Raw genomic sequence first — 25,231 nt, 5'->3', positions numbered from 1 at the left:
ACTTGATTATCATTTTGAGCACAGGACTTTTACTTGTAACAGTATTACTACATGTTGGTGTTTCCACTTTTACCTGAAGTGGATTTTTCATAATAGTTGACCTTTAAAGTAACATTGACAGGAGCTGTTAATGTGCAACTGTTGATATGCATCACAATAATGATTAATAACACTTGCTTGGACTGGAAAAAAAAAAAAAACAGAACCAAATGTTGGCCAATCTGTCTTTATTGAAGGTCAAAAGTTAAATTGTGTTTCTGAATGTATGATGTAGACTTGCTTTGGTCACTGGAGTCGACACCACACTTCAGTTCTCTTCATCTAGAATTAAAGAAAAGAAAACAGTTATATATCATTAAGCGAAACCAGATTAATAAAGAAACAGGTTCTTTACATTATCAGATAACTGCTGATCCAGATTGGATGTAGTTTAGTTTTATTTATTTATTTTTTTAAATCCTGGTAACGGAGGAAACCTGCTTTATGGAAGACAAAATTCACCAGATTTTTGTTCTAAAAACAGGTTTATTTTACTCAATACTAGAATAATTTAAAGCGAGTACCAGTTTAATAATCATTTTTTTCCCTTCTACAAAATGTGACAATACCAAAACACAATTGAAATGTCCGGGTTTTAGGACATGCGTGCAATGTTTTTGAATATTTATAATAAATAAAGTTAATTAATAGTTTTATGACCGAAGGATGGAAAAACTTTAAACTACATTGGGTTACATTTTTAAAATACATTTGATTACTGCAGCTGAAATGATAGAATAATCTACTGAATCTCACCTTCTTCCTCCTCATCCTCTTCATCTTCCTCTTCCTCCTCCTCTTCATCAGAGCTGAAGGTCCCGTCAGGCAGGCTGTACACCCGAATCACTTGCTGTTGAGGGAAAAAAAAACAGAATATCGAACATCAGTAGCTCAACAGTTCACCATATTTTAAAACAGGACTTTTTTTATGAGCCTTTGAGGAGTAGAGGAGTGCTCACCTTGTTGGGGTCCTTGAGGATGAGGTACTTGCCCTCGTCCAGCTTGCGGCAGATATCGATGACGCAGCGCAGGATGCCCCAGGCGTTCTCCATGCTCAGATTGATCTGGCTGGCGAACTCGTTGGGCTTGAACTGCTGGGTTCCCAGCACCACGTGACGAGCCGAGTCTTTAGCGTGGTAACGAGAAACGTACCTGAAGAACAGACAGTGATGCAGTCAGTGCACTGTCTAACGGTCTGCTGAAGTTTGAGCTTATTGTCTGAATACAGTTCACTGAATCCTTCTTTAAGACTTTGTTTGGATCATAGACACAAAGCACAGTTATATAGTGGAAGGATATGCATAAAGACTCATCAATATATTCCGTACGATAGAATCGTGTGTGTGTGTGTGTGTTCCTCACCCCAGTTTGAGGTACTCTGATCCAGCCAGCATGGCGCAGCAGGTCCAGCGAGCCAGTTTGTAGCTGTTGTTCTTCAGCTCAGTGGCCAGCACGGCTCCCCTCTGAGAGTCCAACTTCTGACGCCAGTCCACCCCGTTACAGTGCTGAGGATGAAACAGAGCAAATAAATCAACCACTATTCAACTAACATGCAGAGTTAGATAGTCTGTTGAGGATTAGCCCACTTGCTATAAAGGATGAATGAGGATTTGTATTCCTAACACAAGTTTTGGAAGAATTTTTATTATAAATAACAACACTTCTTATTCCACTACAGAGCAGCAGGATTATTTCTTCATTTTCTTAACCGATTTTAAGATTGTGAGATGCTTATTCTACGATGGAAGTCCTTCCATTGTGATTACACAACAGCGTGGACATCCTGGCACTTACTGGCCTTTTGCTTACCAAGTCATGTGGTATGGTATGTTGTATGTTGTCAAATAAACTAATCCAAAAGGAGCTAATGCCTTTGCACAGGACTTGAATCATGTATTAAGAAAAAAAAAAACATCCTCCGCTCCCGAAAGAACTCTTACCCTGGAGTCCCACTCGTTGAGGGTCTTGACGTTGATGAAGGATACTTCACCATTAGCGCCGGTCATCACTCCATCGTGCTCACAGCGGACGATCAGATCAATGTCTTCCCCGAGCTTCCAGTGACGGTATCTAAACAACAAAAAAGGAAGCCGTCAGCTTAAGAGGAACCCGTTATTACATCCAATGACATTTATATAGTGTACGTAAACAATTTTATTTATTTTGCATTCATACCTGTAGGCAACTGAGGCCACCTCACTCTTGTCCGTATCCTCCTCCACAAACGGGTTGGGGTTAGGAAACTTGTGCCTCTCTCCACCCTGAAGAGAACAAAACAGAATCAAATTCATTTATGTCTTTTTAAGGGCTACAACTCAAACACAATACTTCTAAATTACTTTAAGTATTAACAACTACTTAAAGCCGAAAGCTTAATATATGTCTATCAGACAGACGGAACCATCTAACCAGCTTAGCACAGAGACTCTGGCAATGCTAAGGGCTTTACATAGGTAAATTGTTCTCACCATGCGTAAACACTGCTGGCTGAAGTTGTGGTTGATGTATGTGGCCTCCATGGCCAGGTTACGAGGAGAGTTGAAGGAGTTTCCCTCGTCCTGTGGCGGCTCGTTGGCCGTCTCACTCACGGTGAGCAGATCTGAGGAGCGGGCACAGGCAGGTTGGAATACAGTAGAGAAACAGCTATTCAGACCTTTCACCTCAGTAAAAGCACCAATACAGAATAGTAAAATTACTCCACTTCAAGTTAAACTCCGGCAAAACATTTGGTCCTAAAGGCGTGAAAGTATTATTAGCAGATAAGCGTTTAACTATTATATGCAGTAGGATGTATTTTAGTCAATGACTAAGATCATCGTGTTATTTGTCCTGTTAAAACTGCTTTTTGTAACAAGTAAACTTCTTATGCATTTTCAGAAAAACAGCCCCGTCTTGAGCTTTGTGGCCATGCATTCACAGCTTATTAAAGTATTTGTGAGGTTTACACATCTGGACTGCCTTATGTTTACCGGACAGTAAGGAGAGAAAAAATGTATCTGAAAAGTAACCAAATCTGTCAAGAGTCAATTAGGATGGGTCTAAAATATCTTTGTGAACCCCCTCCCTGTGTCAGTAGATCTCTCACCAAAGTCAGAGTTGTCTCTCTTGTCAAAGAACAGCTTGTTGCCCACTCTCTGCACGATGATGTCCCAGGAGTTGACTGAGCGCGTGCAGCACATCAAGGTGGCCAAGATGGCGTCAGTGGCAAACACATTACCCTGAGTCTTAGCCAGCTGGAAGGAGAACAACAAAAAATAATGTTGATGTAAAAGTAAGCACCGTTTGTTTGCCGTTTCAGCTCATAATGTTAAAATGTGAGCACCTTGCGGATGACGGGATCATCAGTGGTGGTGACGGTGTGGAAGATCCTCTTGATGCTTTTCAGCTGCTTCTCATTGCGGGTGGTGATCCGGTCAAAAGCCTTGTCGTAGTGCTCCAAAGCACCACAGCACTCACTATAAAGAACATAAATATACATAAATAATACATTCAAAGCTGTTGAGGTTTTCGGAGTTCAAACGGTATCATAAGTGCAAAAAGGAGACGTACATGTCCTCGGGGTCAGCCACCTCCATGTATCTCATCTTCATCAGTCGGGGGAAGTCCATCTCTTCTTTCACCTCCCAGTCGCTCCTCACCTCCACAGAGGAGTCTCGGGGCTTCAGCTGGGACTTAAAGTGTATGTACACAGAGGAAGAAGAAACGAGAGAGGGAGAAAGGTGGTATGGAAGGATAGAAAGGTTGAATGGAGGGCGAGAGAAAGGTGGTATGGGAAGAACAAATGTTAACACCCATGTTTAAAAAACCCTACACAGTAGAACCAACAGGCTACAAGAGAAACAGACATCTTTTTATCATGACTTTTGTGTTGATATTTTGACATATGGGGGGGAAGCACCCCCAAAAACAAATTATTAATTTATCTTTAGGGCTTATCCGTTTGGCCAAAGCCTGAAGATATACACTTTTTCCCCTCAAATATCAAAGGAATGCAGTTAATGTTACTATTTCAATAAACTGCCAGCAACAATTTGACACTAAAAAACAAAAATTCACACTTGAAATAGAGGCTGTTAAACTATCAAATGACTAGCCGACCAATGACTAACGCTCACAGCTCTAATGCAGTAAAAGATTTGAGTAACCGATCGAAACCTGGGATTTCTGGTCCCACTTCTGACGGACACCAAACTGCTTCTGGAACTTCTTTTGCAGGCGCATACGATCCCTGCAATAAAAACAAATTGGAGGTTAGATTGAAGTTTGTCCATACCGCGATCATTCTTCCAACAATAAGATCAGCTAACATTGTGCATTTCTCACCTCTCCTTTTGCTTGGCGCTCTTGGGGAGTGTTTGCATGTTGAACTGAGTCATGTTCCTACGATCTTTGTCCCTGCGCAGATTCCTCTGTTGACACAAAAAATACATAATTTAATGAGCCGGTTCAAATATAATACACATCACTTACATTTTAAACCGTGAGGCAACACTCCATGTTTCTGCGGGGTGGTTTACCTGAGCAAACCTCATGCGGTTCCTCTGGTAGGCCGTCTTCTGCGTCTTGGCCGTGTCCACCAGCTGGAAGCTCGTCTCGTCCTCCTCATGAAAGTAGGCGTACTGACTACCGCCTCCAAACTGAGAGGAATACTTATCTGCAGAAGATGTATATACATGAGAAATCAACTTTAAACCATTTGTTTTCCCAAACATCTGAAGTTAAAGACACTTTTTTTAATGTTAGGTGGAGGTACATTCGACGGGGCAGCAGTTTTACTCACTTGTGTATCTCTTGTCTTGATAAGTCGCTCCAGTCCAGTCAGCAACCTGACAAAGAGAAAAAACATTGAGGAAAATGAAGACAACATGGTTCTTCAAGTAGAACACTTTATGTTATGTGAAAAAGCAAACCTTTCCGAGACGGTCTCCTTTGCTGAAAGGCTGGTAGGGCATGTCTTTGAATTTATCTGGGACCGCACAGGGACCCCATCCGGAGGGATTGTCCTGGATTACGGGGGCGTTGAACTTCGCCATGACCTAAAGTCGGAGGTAAAAAGACACTTCTGTGAACCGAAGTTTCATAAAATGATTGCAAAATAATAATTAATAATTAAAAAACAGTACATAGAATACAGGTGTAAACAGGCACAGGGTCTCAGGAAATGAGCAGCACTGATTTCTCCAGCAATGCACTAAAATAAATAGGCACTGATCAGCTTGCGCAGTGGGCTAGTCATCATTGACCCATCAACACGTTGGTACTATTACACAGAGAAGTTCGATTTATCAAACTGCAACTTTAAGCTACATCTGTTTCCACTATAGGTAACGGTTCGGTTTCCTTTTTAATCATTATTTAGTAATTGAAATGTGTTCATCACATTTTCCCTATAGCTAAATGACACCAATTATGTCAACACCTAAAGATATTACACCAAAATAAAAAAAAGAGAATAGCAGAATGTTACTTAAAGCATAAAAAGAAAGGTTATTGTTCAGTAAAAGGTTTTTTTTGTGTATCAGTATGAAGGTTTTTAAAACAATACCGCAGATGCCCTAATGTGTATATTAGAGAAAAGAACAAGCATGTTAACAGTGTACTTTAGTACAGTACTTGTGTAAGTGTACCTAATTTATTCCACCACTTTTATTTAGTATATTTGTACAGGCATCTTTTATCGATCAGCTGACATCTGGCAACGTTAGCTAACATCATCTTAGCATTACCTTCACTTGAAGCGTACAATCGGTACAAAGAACAAGGTATATTGGTTATATTAAGCATCTGAACTGAGAGACAAACCACATTTCGGAGAACTAACTAATTTAATTATCAAAGAAGGAAAATCGAACTTTCTTCTTATAATGGTTCTTCTTTTCCCTTACCCATGACTCGGTAAGCTAACGGAGCTACATGCTAGTCCTACTGCCAGGTGGCCGCTAGCTATGCTAAGCTAACAGTGTGTTCAGGCCCCAAACAAGTAAAAAGGGACAGCGATGGTTTATCTTAAAACACGAATAGAAACGTTTGCTTTTCAAATGTCTGCTGATGTTTTCCTGTAATCATACCGTAAATGATGTTACACCCAATTGGGTTTATAATCCAGCCGGTCCTCAAACGGTATAAAGCCCCGACGGAGCGCCGGTGTGAAAGGAAGTGGCAAATTGCCGTAAAGCAGAAATTAGTTGCTACTTCCTGTAGTGTTACGAGTGCACCAGTCGTAAATCTGATTATAATTATATTATACGTTCAAAGAACTTTGACATATTGATGTAAAAATGTACCCAGAACTCAAAAGACATAATTGTTAGCTATATTTATCTTTTAATAAATAAGATTAAGTCACATGGACATTTTAATAAAACTAACTTCATTAATTGTATTTCTTACTTATTTATTATTATTATTATTATTATTATTATTATTATTATTATTATTATTATTATTATTATTATTATTTATTATTATTATTATTATTATTATTATTATTATTATTATTATTATTATTATTATTATTATTATTTTCGTTCATAATCATGTGCTGTTTTTTATTGAATTGAAATACTGCCTTCCGATGCTCACATTATGCAACTACCTTGAGTTTTATTTTTGACATTTTACCGGATGTACTATACTACGCTATCAAATTAACTTGATGCTCGCGTTAATATGTTGTAGTGTGACCACTGGAGGGCAGCGAACCTTCATGATTAACACAACTCAGTACCACAGTTTTGACCAACACCAAAATGTTGTTGTTTTCCTTTTAATACAAATAGAAAAATAATTATTCTAATAATAAGTTCTAAGAGTTGGTATTAAAATCAATACACTTGTATATCTGCCATATTGCAGTTTTTCCACGATGACAGCAGGAGAAGCTGAACACTCCATGCAATAATATTGCACTCCCGAAGAATGCTTTCAAAATTAAATGAAACAAAAAAAAAAAGCTTTTCAGGAGAATAAAGATGCAAAAACAAGACTGAGAATACAATTTAAATAACTCATCAAACAGTATGAACAAAGAAAAAAATATAATACCAACACTGTAACACGCCTATTTGATATTATAACACTATTGTATTTTTTGTATATTCAATAAAATATCTATTATTTGGATTTGTTTATTAAGTTATTTTCGTTTCATAGTTGTAGTTTAATACCCTTTGCATGTCATGGGTTGGAGAAGTTGGGACATTTATCAGTCGAAACATGTTTTTAGGGTAAATTATCGATTTCTTTTGGACAACCTTTAGAAACCAGCTTTGTTCAAGGCACTAGAAAGGTGAGGAAATCCAACGTCTATATTATTTTCTAAATATTAGCCTATAAATTATACATGAAGCATTTAGTGTGTGTGTGTGTGTGTGTGTGTGTGTGTGTGTGTGTGTGTGTGTGTGTGTGTGTGTGTGTGTGTGTGTGTGTGTGTGTGTGTGTGTGTGTGTGTGTGTGTGTGTACACACACACACGTGTGTGTGTGTGTGTGTGTGTGCTCAATGTCAGTTTCATGCAGTGCAGATCCACAGCAGGGAGCTGGTTTTCATGAATGATTATGCCATCTAGCACATCTGGTCTTTTTCAACATTTGTAATTATCTCTTCTCTTAAACCTTAACAAACCACTGACCTTAACTCGCCTGCATATTGACTGCTAAAATTATCTTTGTATGCCATTTTAATTTGTTTTGTTGCATCATTACCTGGCAGCTGCATTGTGACTCATATCAAACACACCCACATGTCGTCCTTCAGGGATCTTTGGAACTGACTGCAGATGGTAAACGCAGCATGTGCAGAACCTGCTTCATTATGTATCTTGATGACTTATAATTTATGGATATTTTACATCCTTCAGATGTACAGGTTGACAGTAAGAGGAGTTTGAGATGAGCTGGTGCTTAAAAGCCACTGGTTTAGTTCAATTCCCATGAAACTTTCATCAGCTTGAATACTTTGGTAAGTTCCAACGTGCAAAAAATAATAATCAGCCTCAACTGCACTTTCTGTTTACCGCCTTACTAATTGTTGTTTTTTAATTTTATTATGGCAACCTGCCATCCTGTGTGCAAACACAAAACTTGCTTTTAGTTTTTAGTTCTAGAGACGTCCTGTTCTTTGGCATATCACGTACAATGTGTCATAGTATTAGCCAATAGAAGCATGAGTGTTACATAGTGATGTCACCATGTTACTGAAGTGAACAAAGGAGTCCAATCGAGGTGTTTCAGGCAGGGGTGGGGGGAGTGTGTGGGAGAGAAACTCCCTTTGGAGGGAACTTTGAGATTTTAAACTTTGCAGACCATTTAAGGAAAGGGAACACTCCAAATAGTATAATAGGGTCCATTTAAATGAGCAGCCATTTAGCTAAGCTTAGTATAATGATTGGAAACGAGGAAACAGCATGGCTCTGTCCAAAAACCACCATAAGAAACAAAATATTGAAACTGTAGTGCCAAAATTATGAAAAAACAAACAAATTAAACCAATGCAGTGTATTTTATATACAATATCAACCTGAGTCCAACAGAATACAAATATAAATTAAAGAATCGTTTTAATTTTCAAGAAAAACACTTCAAATTCAGTGAGGGATGAGATATAGACCAGTGGGATGACTTAATTCTCAATATTTGAACTTTATAGTCATCAAGTTGTGATTATTCTCCATTGAGATTTTACTAACACAATTGCATTTGTATTCATAACATTTCGACCGTATTCTAAAATTGTAATTTACTTTAGCTTAATTTCCCCCTCTAATATCCCCCTCCAATTTACCCCTCGCGCCTGATATACTTCACTAAAAATGGGTCCCAGAATAGGATGAGATTTGTAATCCGACCCAAAAGGGAAGCATTAATGTTCAATAAGGATCGTTATGTTGTTTTTGCACGGGGTTTCCATGGTTTCGTTTGCCAAAAAAAGTGAATAAGGATATATTAGAGTTAACTTGACCATATTGTGTGTGGGTGAGTTTCTGTGGGCAGGGAAGCATGCTGAGTCACCAGCTGACTCTCACCTCGCTGTGTGCTGTAAGCACAGGTGGGTTACCACCGAGGGGAGTCTGCCAGCCCATAGCTCAATATTTATAGCCCGACAACACACACAAACATCTTACAAGCAGAGAGAAGAGCAAACAGCTCCACAATCTCAACACATCTCCGTTAGCATCAAACCCCTCCGGAGGGCTTCGCAAATAAAGTACAGCCAAACAAATCTTTTTTTAATGTGCCTTTAATGAAGATTTCAGTAGATCTTTGCAGGAGGGTGAGCGTGGGCTGAAGAGCAGCAGCAACACAGTAACACCCAGTTTCACTGTATCTACAGCCAGCTCAGTGTACGTGTGGCAGGTTCACACTCATGAATGAACGGCTGTGAGGAGAATTTCTGATGAATGGTGGAGAGTATAATATCTTTTTTGGAAACCTGTATCGTTGGAAAGTAAATGTACACTGTGAAATGTGCCAAAATTGGTGGATGATGGATAACTTTGACTAAATAAGTAAAAGGAGCATTAAAGCAGTGTAAAAATATGCAGGTATAATCATCATAATATGATTTAAGCACCAAAAGTAAAAGCACTCATCATGCAGCTTGGCCTGTTTCAGTTTAGTATTGGATAGTACCAACTGTTATTAGCTCTTCACTTTAAAGTCGCAGCTGGAAAAAGTGGAGCTTTTTTAAGGACTTTATATGTGCATGGTAGATAAATGTACCTGAGAGGATCATTAACACTGTATCTTAACCTTTAATTATACATATTATTTAATTAGAGTGGAGTTGAGTGGAGAACAAGGACAGAATAACATGAACTCAGAAAATTCAGGTAAAGTGCTGGGACAAAACAATACTAAATAAAACTTGAAAAATAAAAAAAAATGTCCCAAAAATCTGAGAATATAAAATTATACATGTCACCTCAACCTTTTTAAATAATAAAATGAAGCATTTTGGTTCTCTGAAGTGTTTTTCTTAAATAAAGTTAGGTCAATTAAAAAAACATTACAAGTGAATCTGGGTGTGGTCTCAATAGCCATGCAGTAAGCAGTGTGCTATGTGCATGTGATTGAGGAATGGCATGGATATACTTGAATGGCATCTGTTTGTTTTAGTCAAAATTATGCTAAAATATACTTTCCCCAACTATATTTAAGTTTCCTATGATGACCCAACCTTCAATTTTGAAAATTTCCCGTTTATTCCCATAAATTCCCGTTTATTCCCATGGGAAGTTTCCTTCTTTGAAAATTCCCGAAATTTTGCAACCCTAGTAGTACCTAATATAATATATAAGTTGTTTTTTAGAATCAACAGAATTTTAAATGCAAAATGTTTTCGATCCCATGTGTTTTTCATTTCATGTAATCTGTAATCAGAACAAAGTAATTTATTGCCCGAGGTTATAAAATGTGCTACAAGATGAGCGCTAATCTATTATTATGCAAACCAATCCTTCACCACAGTTTCAGCAACAACAGTTTAATTAAAATCATGATCAGCGTCTGGATGTCAGCCATTAACATAAAAGCTTCTATTAATTAAAGAGAACTCTGTATCAAGTGAAGGCATGGACTGTACACCCGTCTTTTAGAAATTATGTTTTTTTAAACTAAATTATAATTTTCATTTACATAATAAGGAAACATTTGGTCCCATGCACGAAAAAGTCTATGCCTAAAAAGATAAAGACTTTTTGCCCTTTAGCTGTGAATACATTTTTCCCACAAACAGCTTATGTGGCATTGTTTGCACTGTTAATCGTGTTTTGTGTTATGGAATCTCGTTTATTGGGCTGAAACAAAATAATCAAGTCCTTTTAAGAGAGTTTGGTGATTTGGAAAAATCCAACCAAAAATTCTTCAGAAGAAATTTAGAATAAGATAATGAAAATGTTAGTGTCATACGCCCAATGGGGCTAAAGCTACCACAACCTCACCAACACTTTATACAACCATCATCCTTCACAAGCTTCTTTCCAATTACAAACACAATGTTATCAACATCAACATTAATACCTATGTTCCCTATAATCATAATCAATAAAAGTTTGGACTGCAAACATGTGATTTTTATTATAAATAAAGTGTTAGCCATGTCAGCTAATCTTGAGATGATCTCAGTTGACATGAGCTTTAAAACTTTTAAATTTCAGCAGAATCTTGTCACAATTATGGAATTAAAAGGCTACAAGTACAGGGACCAACAAATTACATTTGAAAACAACTTGGTAGTAGTAGAAGTGATAAAGGCACAACTTTTTACATTCACATTCATGCATATGTACACAATATAAACAGGGATACTCTCTGTATCTTGTTAAAACCTCTAGTCTTTCACATGTTAATGGAGTCCATTAAATCCTCAAACACTAGCTGCTTCTTAGTGTTTCCAAAGTTTACATAATAAACAGTAGTGTGTATTCTTTTATACAAACTGTGTCTTAATACTGTTATATACGGCCCTTATTTTACACTATAAGTAGCTTATTTCCAGTGAAGCGCTCTGTTCCAAGTTGTCCTCTGGCAAAGGTTTAACGCTGCCATTTTTGTTTCCGTTGAGAAGTAAAGGTACAGTGAGGGTGGAAACGTTGGTAGCATCTTTTCCCTTCACATCCCCAGATTTGCCCCTCCTGTCCAGGGTTGACAGATCCGTTGCTCCAGGAGACGTTGATTTATCGGACAACAGCGGGTGAGTGCTCTCAGGCTGAAAGCCGTTGTTGCCATTTTGGGCAATTCTGTAGATCTCAGTCATTTCCGAGACATCTTCCTCTTCTTCTTCCTCCTCGTGTCTGATCCCCCGTCTCAGGCTCTCCCTGGGCTTGAGCGCTGACCTGGCCTCCTTCTGTTCCTGCTGGGGCTCCATTGGCTCGTGATTCTCCACTTTTCTCGTGGAGCGGCACAAGGCTTTCCTGAAACCCCTCTTGAAGTTGTCCGATAGAAAGCCATAGACAATAGGGTTGGCGCAGCTGTTGGCGTAGCCAAGCACAACAACGAAATAGTAAAGCCCATGGTACTCTGGGGGCAGTGAAACGAGCAGGTTAATGATGTTCAGGCCGTAGAATGGCAGCCAACAGAACACAAACACGGCGACGACAATCACAACCATGCGCGTCACCTTTCTCTCCGACTTCCTCCGCTTGGTGGAGGTGGCATGTACCTTTTTTCCTGAGCTGCGGATCTTAAAGACGATGAGCAAGTAGCACAGGCAGATGATAAGAAGAGGGCAGAAGAATCCGACAGTAGAGGTGTAAATGATGAAAGCCGCGCTCCAGATGTTCGCCGGCTGTGGCCAGTCGATGTTACACGTACCACCCCCCTTCTGGATGTTGGCAAAGATCACCACAGGTAAAACGACGAGAAATGACAGAGCCCACACGGTGCCATTCACCATTTTGGCCACTCGAGGTCGGCGCCACTTTGATGAGCGAATGGGGTGCACTACGGCGAGGTATCGGTCAATGCTCATCACTGTCAGGCAGAAGATGCTCGTGAACTGGTTGATGGAGTCGACGGTCATCACCAGGCGGCACATGAAGGAGCCAAATGGCCACGACTGCATTGTGTTCTGCACCGCTAGGAAAGGCAAACCAAGCATAAAGAGCTCATCGGCGATGGCTAGGTTGAGGATGTAGATGTTGGTGACGGACTCTATCTTCGAGTAGTGCAGCACAATGTGTATCACTAGAGTGTTTCCACCAAGGCCGATGACACACACAATTATGTATATCAGCGGTATGAGGACCCCGGCCACGCTGGGGCCCGAGGAGATGGGGGCACCAGTGGAGTTGGTGTCATTGAACAGCGTCAAATTCAGATCGCTGTTGTTGAACATGAGCAGGAACAGGGGGAGTCCCTGCGTGGGGCTGGCAAGGCTGACGTTTTCCCACGAATCCTCCGTCATCTCCATCCCTGGAGAGTGAGGCGACACCTGTGGATTTCTCAGCCGATATTATCGTCCTGACGTCTCAGCTCCCGCCCATCTGCTCTGTTGGAGGGAGAAAATCAATTAGACACTGTAAAGTTTCCTACATTTGTTCGATCTCTGAAGAAGCTGCGATGAAAACACATCTTTATTGTCGAAGGACAAGATGAGATGTTTCTGCACACATTACAATGCTGAAGTGCTGCTGACGTGAAAAACACATTTATTTTCATTTGAAAAACGTCATGTTTGCACGTTCCAACTTGTTTCTGACTGATAGGATTTAGTTGTTTTAAGGGACATTTTGTTTCAAATGAATTGCACTTTGTGTACAAACTGACTGTTAGTATTATATAGTGTCTGTTTTTTATTATTCAGACACAAGGCTATTGTTGTTATGTTCAACCTGTCTCAGTTCTGTTTTATTCAAGACTTACTGCATAACTTAAAAATTGTTATTATTGGATATGCAGGAAATCCCATAAAACATTTAAATAAAATCATGTCCACAATTCCAACATACCCTAAATAGATTGCAACTTAATTAAAAGTCGTCAAAAAGCAAAAAATTACTTTTCTTTTTCCAGTTTTTCCCATTATATTCTAGATTTATGATGGTGGTGACGAAGTCATTCGCAAACATGATGCAATAGTGCTCATAAGGGTAGTGATGTTGAAATGAGAGGAAATGTTTGCACACACATGCACTGTTTGCCATGATTTAGAAAGAAATGTGTATTCTTTGTTCATTGAAGCTCTGCTGAGAGAACTGAGGAATAAACATCATACAATACTGTAATGACAAACACAGGAACTAGACAAAGATAACACTCGAAGGACAAAAAAATACTGATTGGAAACAGGTGGATAGGAAATGATGAGCCTGAAAGGAAACAATTAAAACCGGGTGAAGATGGATGTTTGCTGGTAGATTGATTTAACAACAGCAGCTATATTTGTTCCTTTTGACACGGCAGGTAAATTAAACAGTGTGTGTTCCCACACGTGGGCGAGGCTGATAATTGCCATCTCATGATCAACCCAGCAGCACTAAGGTAATATGAACTGGGAACACACAGGGGATAGCTGCTAGTAGAGACTAACGTTTGCTGAACAACCTCTTAAAAGCTGCTGCACTCTTCAACACATTCACACAGTCATTTTAATTTGAAATTGAAAAAGAATGAGCCTTTTTCAGGTTAATATGCTAGCTATATGCTAGCCATGCTATACTGTATGTAAGCTATAAAGTTAGATCAGGAATTGTTTCCTTTACATCCCACTGTCACTCTATGCATGTGATGGACGTGAATCTGTTTAAAACTGACAGCTTTCTGTGTAGAAAAGATGAAACACTGTCATCCGGCATGTATACCCAGAATGCATTCTATACTGACATCAGTGTCAGTAGCAGACAGCTCGGCACTCTCCTCTGCTCTGCGGGGGTGCTGAAACGCTGATGAATTATTTAGAGGAATTTGATTTGAGTTGGCTCAATTCTTTTACAGCTGAAAGGTGCTTCTGGAATAGTTTCAAGGTGCAATAACATAAACCTTTATTAATGCTGGTAGGGATATTCAGTCAGAGTCGAACAGCAACAAGACTGAAACACAGGATAGGACAGGAAAGAGTTCACACCACACAAGGATGATAAGAAATGTAATCAAAATGTAATCAAAAGTATAGATAATAACCACACAAGGACTTTGAAGCTATTAACATTCTTACATGGGGGTCTAGCCTTAGCTCACTAATGCAAGGATATATTTGCTGGTTTTAATGTTTATGATTAAAGTGGGTGAAAGGGTTAGTAAATAAACATCAGCTTAACTTCAGTGACTGCAATATGAAGCAATGTCACACAAATTACACACATTTGTACTAAAAGATTTAACTTTCTTTTTATCAAAAAGCTAACAAAATAAAACACTGGTCATGCAACCAGATTAACATACCAATATCCTTTAATACTCTATATACCCTGACCCTTAATGTCACCCTTATGTCCAACATACCAGATACGCTTCCATTTTTATTAACCGTGTCAATCCATTATGACTCGAAAAACCAGTGTCTAGGATTAAGAATGTTTCAAAAGAGAGAGGGGGGAAGGAGGTTAGCAGGATTTGACCACATGAGATTTAAGGGGTACCAAATACTATCACCCCACAAGCATACTTATTCAGTGTGAATGTATCAGTTTCAATGATAATTACAATTGTCCCTCTCTTGGGATACATATGGGGTGAGAAGGGAAGGAAAATATTTGAACAGTTATGGATGTTAGGGTGGGGTGCAAGCATTACATGGCCCAATTAGAATCTCGAAGAAGCCCCTCCATGTTTGTTGAGACTTAATATTGGTTGTGTTTATTACCGTCACTATTTTGATTGATCAAGTCTCCCAGTCTGTGAACTTGCCTCTTTCACCACAGTCAGATAAACCTCACTACAGTAGGCCATGAAATAAAATCAATGAATCAATACAACACATATTACTGTTGATTTATTGGGTGACAGTAGCTTAGGAACAACCGGGAACATATTGCAGAGTGTGTAATCACATAAGGTGGGTTAGTTTATAGTTTATGGGCCCTGTACGCAATGTGGGCGTAGTTTCAAACATTGCTAATAGTTTAATGCTTTTTTTTAAATGTTTGGTTATGTTCTTCCCACAAATTTACGGTGCCCCCCATGGATGGATGCGCCCTTAGCATTCGCCTATACTGCTATGCCCAGGGCCGGCCCTGCAATCAAAATGGGAAAATGGCAGTAAATTTGCCCCATTAAAGTGAAAATGATGGACATCCCTGATGTGTCCTTACACAAATAAAACAGTAATTATACCGTTCTGACTTGCTGGCTAAGAAGTTTACAATTTACTGTAATTGAATTATGTGTTGAAAGAGGCTTATTATGTCTCAATAATGCTTGTATTTTTAACAGACTGGTGTTGTATTCTGAGAAATAAGCATATGAAACCATTGACTCAATTTCAAATTAACCAGAATTAACCAAAAACATGAAGATAATATCATAATTGTGCACTTATATTGCAAACAATGACTTTCAACTTTCAATTTTGTCTGAACCTAATATATACAGTTAGACCTGTGTTTGTTTTTCTGAATAGATATGCCTATATTCTGTATAATGTGTTTTATATAAATATCTTAAATAAGCTCAGTTTCATGGTTAATAAACAGGCAATTACAATAAGACACAGTAGAGAGCAACATCTATCAGTTTCAAAGAAAGAGAAACCGTGTAAGGCACGGAAAAACTGTTAAGATGACGACTGATTGCAGCTCTCAAGGCAATTCGTTTTGGGTTGGATGTGGGAAACATATAACATAAAGTGCAACTCCTCGGCTTTAAATAAAAATATGTTGGCTGATTGTGTGATTTTTCAGTGTTTATTTTTTATATTAAGGATGCTGTTAAAATCACTGTTTGATGTGTAGATTTGGGATTCCTTTTCTATTCAGATTGTATTGTAGCTGGCTTTCCATTTTTTGATGAGATGTTATAAAATGGGATTTAGGATTGAAGACAAACACTCCTTTGGTAATATGTTGTACTATATATGTATTTAACACTTTATGAGCATGGAATTATCTGCTTAGCAGTCAAGGTAATAATATTAACTTTGTTATAACGTGGTAGTGAAGGGGTTAATGTCTCAGTCTGAAATCAGACTGAGTTTTAAAGCAGTAAATCAAGTCTGAAAACCAAGCTTGAGTCATTGTTTTTTTATATCAGCTGATAGTAAAGCATTACACACTCACACACCGTCATTTTCCAAAGTTGATGTGCTGATCAGTATGTGTTGTTGTGTGACTTTAGTTTTTTAAGGTTAATTCTGATTCACCAAAGTCACATAATAACACACAATTACAGTTTTTCTTTTTGGAGTCTGATGCATTTCAGGAGAGATCATAGATACTACAGTTTTCTGGCGGCAAGGAACATCTGACAGCAGGGAAAAGTGTTGGAAATATAGCGCAAACTTGAACTGATAACATTTTAAGTGGTTAAAATGTGTTTTTCTGCTGCCCCACACAGCAGTAAATTGCTTTACTTCCTTCTGATACTCCTGCTAATTTTTGCTAACTGGGTTGATGCCTGTCTACTGTAAGGACTTCACTGACATTTGATAAGTAGTTCCTACAACCCTATCTCAAAACCTCTATCTAAACTATCTCTTTAAAATCTTATGTAGAAAAATATCCATGAAAGGTAGCGTAACACCGTTTTATACTTCCACAGTATAAGTGTGATCTAATGTTGCAAAAGACATTAAGGCATATAGAGGACATTCCATTTCACTCTCCATTTACTACACAGCAAGACAAGTGAATATCATATGACAATAAAAGCAGCACGAGCACCATTTCAGAATAAATATATTCGACCGACCATCTCTTTTTCCCCCCAAAATGTTAATGTTTCTGTGAGAAATTCAACAGCGAGACAAACACACATAGGCCCTGAGCTCATTGAGTTCATCAAACAAAGCGCCTGGAGGGTTATTGTCCCTTCAGTGGTGACAGCGAGAGTCTATAATGTTATTATAAATAATATTATATTCCTGGAGCTCAATTTAAAAGACACATGAAACACAAACCAAAAACAAAAACTATAGGCAAATCAACGTGTGTACTGTGTGTCTATTTATGGGGCCACAATGGTTTCTATGATTTTACCACACTGTCACATCAATCATTTTTTCAATATCTTCCAATTCCTGTTGTGATTACATTACATTTGGAAATCTGGATCACCATGGAAACCAGCGGAAGAGAAAACCCTGAGATCATTGTCGTAAATCAAACAGAAAAATATAACAGCAGCACCTTGCAGCAACCAAAAAACAACATTTCTCCTCTTTAGTGAAAACGTTTGCAAGACAGATGGGCATTGATAACTAAGTGACGGAATAAAATGTAAATTAACAACAGCTCAGATCAAGACTTTTTAGTTTTTAGCTTTTAATTATTTCTGTACATTTAGTTTTCGTTATTATTTGTTACATGTCTTTTTATTTATTTATCACCACATGTACTTGGCCAAATTTTGATTTGATTTATTTTTGATATTTGTAAGTTACCTCTCTGTTACAGTGATCTGATATCGTAACTGTAACTTTTGGAGTTAATGCTAATCTATGTAGTTGCTTGCAAATAAAAGTGCATTAAATCACAGCTGGATTTCAAGGTTCAAGGATTTTTATTGTCCGATGCATAACAGCTACAGTGTAGTTATGGCATTGAAAATCTTAGATCCCGAGCTCTTCCAGCAATGCAGCATATTTTAAAAGGACATAACACAATAATAAAATGAAGATTATAAAATAAAACTAAAAAATAGTGCAAAATCAGGATTTAATCAGGATACAAGATGGTTCTAATTAACTGAAATGCAACTGGCACAAATAGGACATCAATTTCCAGCCAATCCTTCTCTAGAGAGCAGCTGTAACATTGGTTGTCATGCTGCAGAGAAATCAATTCTCTCATCTCAAACACCCTGAAGTCTGATATCTCCATTTTATTTTATTTAAAGTGTCCTCGTTAATCTACTTCAGGCATTTCAATTGTCTCCGAGGGAGGAAATCTATTCACTTTGTAAATTGAAGTTCTAAACTGCTGCCAGGGTGGCATACTCATCTGTCTTCCTTTCTATCGAATGACACGAGGGGAGAACAATCAGTGCAGGTCACATGACCAACAAAGCCAACAAATCTGAATGCATGCAATCAGACTGATCAATATCTTTGACTGTAAAACCAAGAAGCTGCTGCTGTCCCCCGCTAAAGGAAGAAAAACTTTGTGGCATTTGATAAAAGAGGACACGAGGGCTAAAATGATATCTGATCAGTTTTAACGACACTTCTCTTGAGGTCAAGAAATTGATTTCTGTTGCTGCTTTCAGATTAAAATACTTCAACTGGCTGGTCAGCACTAATGTTGGCATTGTTACAATTTTAAATTATTTTCATTTTTTCACAGCGGGTGTCACAGTTCATTCAAGCAATCTAGGACTTATTAAACAAACTATTATTATATCTTTTTACCACAAGTGTTGTAAAACAAACATGCAGCTATTGGAGCTGCTGAAGGTGAAAGCTTATCTCAGAACTGTTTCTCTGAAGTTACCCACACACAAACAATACCATAAACAGGAAGTTCACAGCTAGTTCTTATCTTTGTGGAACAATTATATAAACACCACAATAGAGTATTTGAATTTTTAAGTGAAAATAATTATTCACAAAAATGACAATAGTATTTCTAGATAATAAAACATACAACATCGTTTTATATATGTTGAAACTATTTCAATGACTAAGGAATATTTGTTTTATGAAACATTGCGAAAAATTACAGTTACAACCAATCTTGCACTATAAGCTGTTAAATAAATATAGACGCAAATATGTTTGCAGCAACGCATCCAAAATGTAACTTTTTCAGTTCAGTTGTTACAAAATGATTACCCTTCAAAATAACAAGGTCTGTTTAGAGTGTACATTACAGTGCATAAACCATGGATTAAATGTTTACTTAGTGCTTATAATGGTTAAAATGGGGATTAAATAAAAAACAAATGTATAACTATGTTGATTCAACTGGCCCTGTGTCGGCACACAATTCAGTAGAAAACAGACCAAATACAGTACATCTACATAACATTACCACCATATAATCACTCATCAAGGCAGCATAATGAGCTTCAGTTGAGGGAACATTTGTTTCTCACACAGGTTTGAGCGGAAATGCCAACACTGTGGCTGCAGCGGCGAGCTGAGCATCCATCACAAAGGTCAGAGTCACTGACAGCCGCAGCACTTGAAAGGTTCAGAGTATTACAGAGAGGAGCTTTATCATCCTGAGAAACCACAGAGCCACAGATGCATTCAGGTACAAACCAACAAATTAGAGGTACTTGTATTTCACTTCAGGATTGTATTGGCATGCCACTTTATAAACTTGGTAACAAAACTACCAAGAATCAACACCTGAATCTGCAGCTCCTCTCACATTTATAGAGCTAAATTAGGAGTTTTAGCTCATATGAGGTACGATTGCCAAACATCTTCACTGTACCGCCGCTGAGTTTTCACAACATATCCAAATACATTTGGAACAAAATCATCTGAAATTTGGTTATGTTGTTCCATCAGTAAAGAAAAATGCATACCAATCGCAGGATCCCAAGCCAATACAATCGACAGTGCTTCCATTAGCTGTTTACAAACACATAACCCAGAATCTATTGTCCAAACAAATGTAAACCTCTTCGGTCATAATGTCTGGTTAATATTATCCCCACTAAATTTAAATGTATTTTCTTGTAAGACTGGATAATCTGAGACATTGAAATCTTCCAGGACACGTTGACCGGAGAAGCTGACAATGAATTAAACACTCTCATTAAGCCTGCTATTGTTTATCTTTTGGAGAACACGTCAATAATGACCCTCTCGCCTGCTCATCACCCAACAGCAGACACGGTTACTGACAAGCTGGTGAACATAGTGGATTATTTAGCAGCTACAGAAAGAGATAATTCCCTCTGGCGGGGACCAAAAACAGAGCTAAAATGGAGTGAATATTTGATTTACGTTCATCAGGTGGACAAAATCAAAAGGATTCCTGGATGAGAACTGCTGGCTGTGGAAATAAGCAACTGTCTATGATGAGCACACTAGGGCTGTATCTAACAAAGGTTTTCATTTCGGATTAATCCGTAATTTTTTTTCCAGATTAACCCATTAGTTGTAAACATCCTCGAATAGAGGGGTAGAGACCAACAAATATCCACATTTAAAAATCCAATCCAATAAACTAAATGAAAAGTTGAAAAGTAATTGCTTTAGCTATAGAGTGAAGCCTCATTCTTATCAATTATTCTCTCATCTTACTTCACGGTGACTGTACGGTGAGAAGAATCTCAAACTGAAATCAAGCCAATTAACAAAAGGGGAACATGTATAAAATGAATGAATCAATAGAATAGTTTTATGTTCCCTGTGACACTGTCAGTGACATGAGCAGTCAAAGTGTAGAACCATCCATCGTACAAAATGTTCTCTCTTGCTTCATAGAGCCATTCACACTGTTTCATTTCTCTGCACCGAGGAGGCCGGTCAGGGTCATGGATAAGGACGTCTGCAGAGCTGTTTGAATAGCTTGTTTGTTTAGCCTTCTTTTATATTTTTTTCTCTTGAGAAGTAGAAAGTGAAAGATGAAAAATATACATCTGTTATACACAGAATGAATAGGAAAATTTCGATACATTTTACTAAAAATAAACTACTACTACTATCAACAAAATATTGTATAACTTATGATATGTTCTTGTTTGTAAGTATCATATGCACAGTATTTTTCCATCGGACGAATATGGAGGCGAAAATATCACCTATCAAATGTTAAATATCGCAAACCTTGAACTTTGCTCCTTTTTTAAGCTTCCATTTACTTCTCCTCAGCTATTTACCCTACAAACATAAGAGTTTAGTTGTGTAGTTTGGAAGTGGTTCGGTCTTTGAGGAGGGAGCTGATTGTTCCTCATTTCTGATCTCCTGCCGATCAATTTACCACCTGGTGTCTGAGTGTTTGTGACTATGTTTGTTTTGAATTTGTGTGGATGAACAGATGATGACATAATTAGTGTGTGTGAATGCATTATAATTTCAGTTTTCAGGATGGCACATTGAATATATCTGAGTCTTTTGCTTCGATGCTGTAATTAGTTTCAACTCTTCTATTCCTGGAAAAATGAATAAAATGCAGCATTTTGTCATAAGTGGTTTCAAATGGAGGATCATGATGTTGTTTTGTTACGCTGAACCAAATAAATCATGGTGTATGGTAAAAACACACGCACTTCCATAAATATGATTGGGAACTATTTCCAGGAAAATAACCTGTTTTTTCCACAAGCTGAACTTACAATAAATGAACAATCATGATACAATTCTCAGAATAAGATACAGTCCTGGAAGCAAATTAAGTAAAAATATTGAAACCTATTGAGATAACGTTGTGCATGTATTATAATGATTTGTTCAATCTCTACAGGGGAAAAGAGAGGCCAAAATATTTAAGTTTAGGCTGAATTTTTACAAGCTATTTATAAATGCCAAATAGGTCAAGTAAAAGTCCACACACACACACACACACACACACACACACACACACACACACACACACACACACACACACACACACACACACACACACACACACACACACACACACACACACACACACACACACACACACACACACACACACACACACACACACACACACACACACACACAGATAAGATTTCTGTGCCAATTTTCTTAGTACGGTTTGACTTTGAGGGAAAAGTGCTTTATGGAGAAAGGCAAGCCACTGACATTGTGAAACCAAACCCCCTTAAGAACATAACAGGTACTTTTTAAGTGGAAATTAAGTTGACGTAGCCTTTTTGAGACTATTTCCATTAATTATTACTGCTCAATATGAAAGAAATAAACATTTTGAGCTGAGGAAAATTGACATTGGCATGACAGCAAAAGACTTACAGAGAGATGCCGAACTACTCAACAAAGCGCACAATTGCACAGAGAAATACAAAAATGACCATATAGAGACACAGTCATTTGCAAGGAACCAACAATCACCAATACAAATGCAAATCAAGTACTAGTGCAAGGACACGCAAAATGATCAAAGAGGCCAAACAACCTTACACAAATACACAGAAAATGACCATAGAAATGCAAGATAGCAACTAAGAAATGAAAAAAGACAAGAAAAAAACTAAGAGAACTAAAATCCCCAAAATGAGTTGCCAAATAGCCATTAAGCAACATAAAACAACTCCAATGAGACAGAAACAGCTGCAAGGAGACAAGCAACAATTAAATAGACACACAACGACATCAAAGAGACACAAACAGGCAAAAAGTGAAGTGTTGTTTATAACAATTGTTTGTCTTTGTGTTTCATTGGCATACATTTTATTAAAATCAATAAATAATATCATCTAATAATATCACAGTTTATTATTACAGAGAAGCTAATAAAGTTTTGCACCCTAACCCTTAGGATGTTTGTGATTGGATGGTTTCATAAACGATGTCTAATACATAAGTGAGGAGACACACGGAGATTCACAGCATCAGTCTACAACACTGCTCTTTCTCAGTCATATGCGGTAAAAGAAGATCCATCTTTAGACCATTGCGGAACGTAGACCCTTAAACTTACCTATGTGTAGACTTTTCAAACCGCGATCTTGTTTAAGCCCGCTCTCGTCCTGTCATATTAGGATTTATGGATTTCATTAGCAGCTGCCGTTGGTTTAGTCTCTGACAGGACGGGTTTTATCTTCATCCTCAGCCGTGAAAGTGTCCGGTCCACCGGTGTGTTTGTCGGCCAGTTTCCTTCCTCTCTGCACGAGTGATGCACTGAAGTCACCGCAGCAACATTATAACAGGCAGCCTCTCGCCTGTAACTAGGTAACAGCTCTGCTGCTGCAAGGAGTAAAAGAGGAGGAGGTGTGTGTGTGTGTGTGTGTGTGTGTGTGTGTGTGTGTGTGTGTGTGTGTGTGTGTGTGTGTGTGTGTGTGTGTGTGTGTGTGTGTGTGTGTGTGTGTGTGTGTGTGTGAGAAAGACTGTGTGTTTGTGGAAGAAAGAGTGTGTGTATAAGGAGATGTTGTTCTCCATAAAAAGCCTGATAGCCATTAAAAGTTGGAGGGGTTCCACTTAGTACACTTACATTTGCCAACTGTAAAGGAAGTAGGAAACGTTTTATTTTGTGTGTTACAGAAAAGACGCAAATCACCACATTTGTAATGCATTATGGTGTGTTTCAGAATCAACATTGTTTTATTGGAACTTTTTACATACAAGGAATTGTGAATTTGCTTTGGTGTATATTAGTATATAAAAACAGTTCAGTCAACCAAATCACATGTATGTTTATTAACAGCAGCATATAGTTTCAATTTGATGTCCAGGCTAGCCTTATCATTCCCCCGCATCTTTTGTTGCATAGAATATGGGAGTGATGATTAATTAACAATAGCTTAAATAGAGCACCAGATCATGAGAAATGTGTTTGGCTCGTGAGATCAGGGTGTAAGGCACGTCATGTGTGCCATTTCAGATTGAGGTGACTGCCTGAACTAGCTTGCAGGCTTTGCTCCATTAAGATAAACTAAAGAGGAAAAATATCAACGATATTAAAATAAATGGATTGTAATGCTGTCATTAAATTGCAGTCAAGAAAAATACATTTAGATATATTTTGTATCCATCATATGACAATTCCCAAAGAGAAAGTGAATAAGATCAAACCGTGTAAACAACTGTTCCGGAGCAGAGCACTGGTGGGCAAAAGCAACATTTTGATCGCACTAAAAATAGCGCTAGCATGACAGGGGAAAACGTAAAACTTTAAGCCTGATTAAAGCGAACCATTACATCAATATTGGACTGTTTTCTGACCACGTCGTCTAGCTAACGTGTTTGTTACCAATTTGACTTAACAACACGACTAAAGAAGTGTTTCTCCTGTCTCTGTACACCCGCCGGTTTTTGAAAAATAAATAAATAAATACGCAATAAAGATATCATGAAATATTCACGAGATTGTCTACAATCTGGTTAAAAAAGATGTTAAGGCTGGTGATAAATAGAAGCAGACCTTTGTTATTACTTTGGATGTGAGAGTATTTCACAGACAGATGTAGCTCCTGCTTTGTGCTTCAGATTGGACTGATTGGTGCTGTGGGTCTCGTAAAGCACATAAACAGCTGTCTTTTAGATGTATGGATTGAGCAAGAGCGCTGCAAGAGATCAATAGATCATTATTTGTCGAAAAAGCCCCCGCTCGCACACACTTACTTTTCCCATACAAATAAACTCTTACAAACAGCTATAAATGATTTGTCTCTCTTCAAGGCTACAAAGGGTGCATTGGCTTTTGTTAAAACGACCATGACAACAAAGAGAATCAGCCTTTCTGTTGCTGCATGTGTGTGGTCTGCCATATTTATTCAACATTTCACATACAAACTCACATTATATAAGAGTGTCCACTGCAAATGCAGTTACTGTATAATAAGTGTTCTGCACAAGAAGGTGGGTGGACATCTTTAAGCACATAAAGGAAAAACCTTTATCTAGATTTACAAAACTTCCTCAACAAACTGCATTTATATATCTACCTAGATTCCATTCAAAGCTAGGAAACTATTATTTTA

The 25,231-nt window shown here is 38.0% G+C and overlaps 2 protein-coding genes across 2 annotated transcripts; both read right to left on the bottom strand.

The window, feature by feature from the left end:
• Positions 1 to 210: 210 nt before the first annotated feature.
• eif3d (eukaryotic translation initiation factor 3, subunit D) lies at positions 211 to 6,239 on the bottom strand. The gene is made up of 16 exons (XM_063903914.1): positions 6,108 to 6,239; positions 4,950 to 5,075; positions 4,820 to 4,865; positions 4,557 to 4,693; positions 4,363 to 4,448; positions 4,195 to 4,267; positions 3,589 to 3,704; positions 3,362 to 3,494; positions 3,125 to 3,272; positions 2,508 to 2,638; positions 2,215 to 2,300; positions 1,980 to 2,109; positions 1,402 to 1,544; positions 999 to 1,191; positions 796 to 889; positions 211 to 321 (listed from the first exon to the last, which is right to left on the bottom strand). The coding sequence occupies exons 2-16, from the start codon at positions 5,070 to 5,072 to the stop codon at positions 308 to 310; spliced, it is 1,653 nt and encodes a 550-aa protein (XP_063759984.1). The 5' UTR covers positions 5,073 to 5,075; positions 6,108 to 6,239; the 3' UTR covers positions 211 to 307.
• A 3,205-nt stretch (positions 6,240 to 9,444) lies between these two features.
• Positions 9,445 to 23,477, bottom strand: sstr3 (somatostatin receptor 3). Its single transcript, XM_063903161.1, has 2 exons — positions 23,233 to 23,477; positions 9,445 to 13,025 (listed from the first exon to the last, which is right to left on the bottom strand). The coding sequence occupies exon 2, from the start codon at positions 12,945 to 12,947 to the stop codon at positions 11,514 to 11,516; it is 1,434 nt and encodes a 477-aa protein (XP_063759231.1). The 5' UTR covers positions 12,948 to 13,025; positions 23,233 to 23,477; the 3' UTR covers positions 9,445 to 11,513.
• Positions 23,478 to 25,231: the final 1,754 nt, after the last annotated feature.

Source organism: Eleginops maclovinus, chromosome 16, assembly GCF_036324505.1.
Source record: "Eleginops maclovinus isolate JMC-PN-2008 ecotype Puerto Natales chromosome 16, JC_Emac_rtc_rv5, whole genome shotgun sequence".
Lineage (NCBI taxonomy): Eukaryota > Metazoa > Chordata > Actinopteri > Perciformes > Eleginopidae > Eleginops > Eleginops maclovinus.
This window is presented reverse-complemented; position numbering and strand designations above follow the sequence as displayed.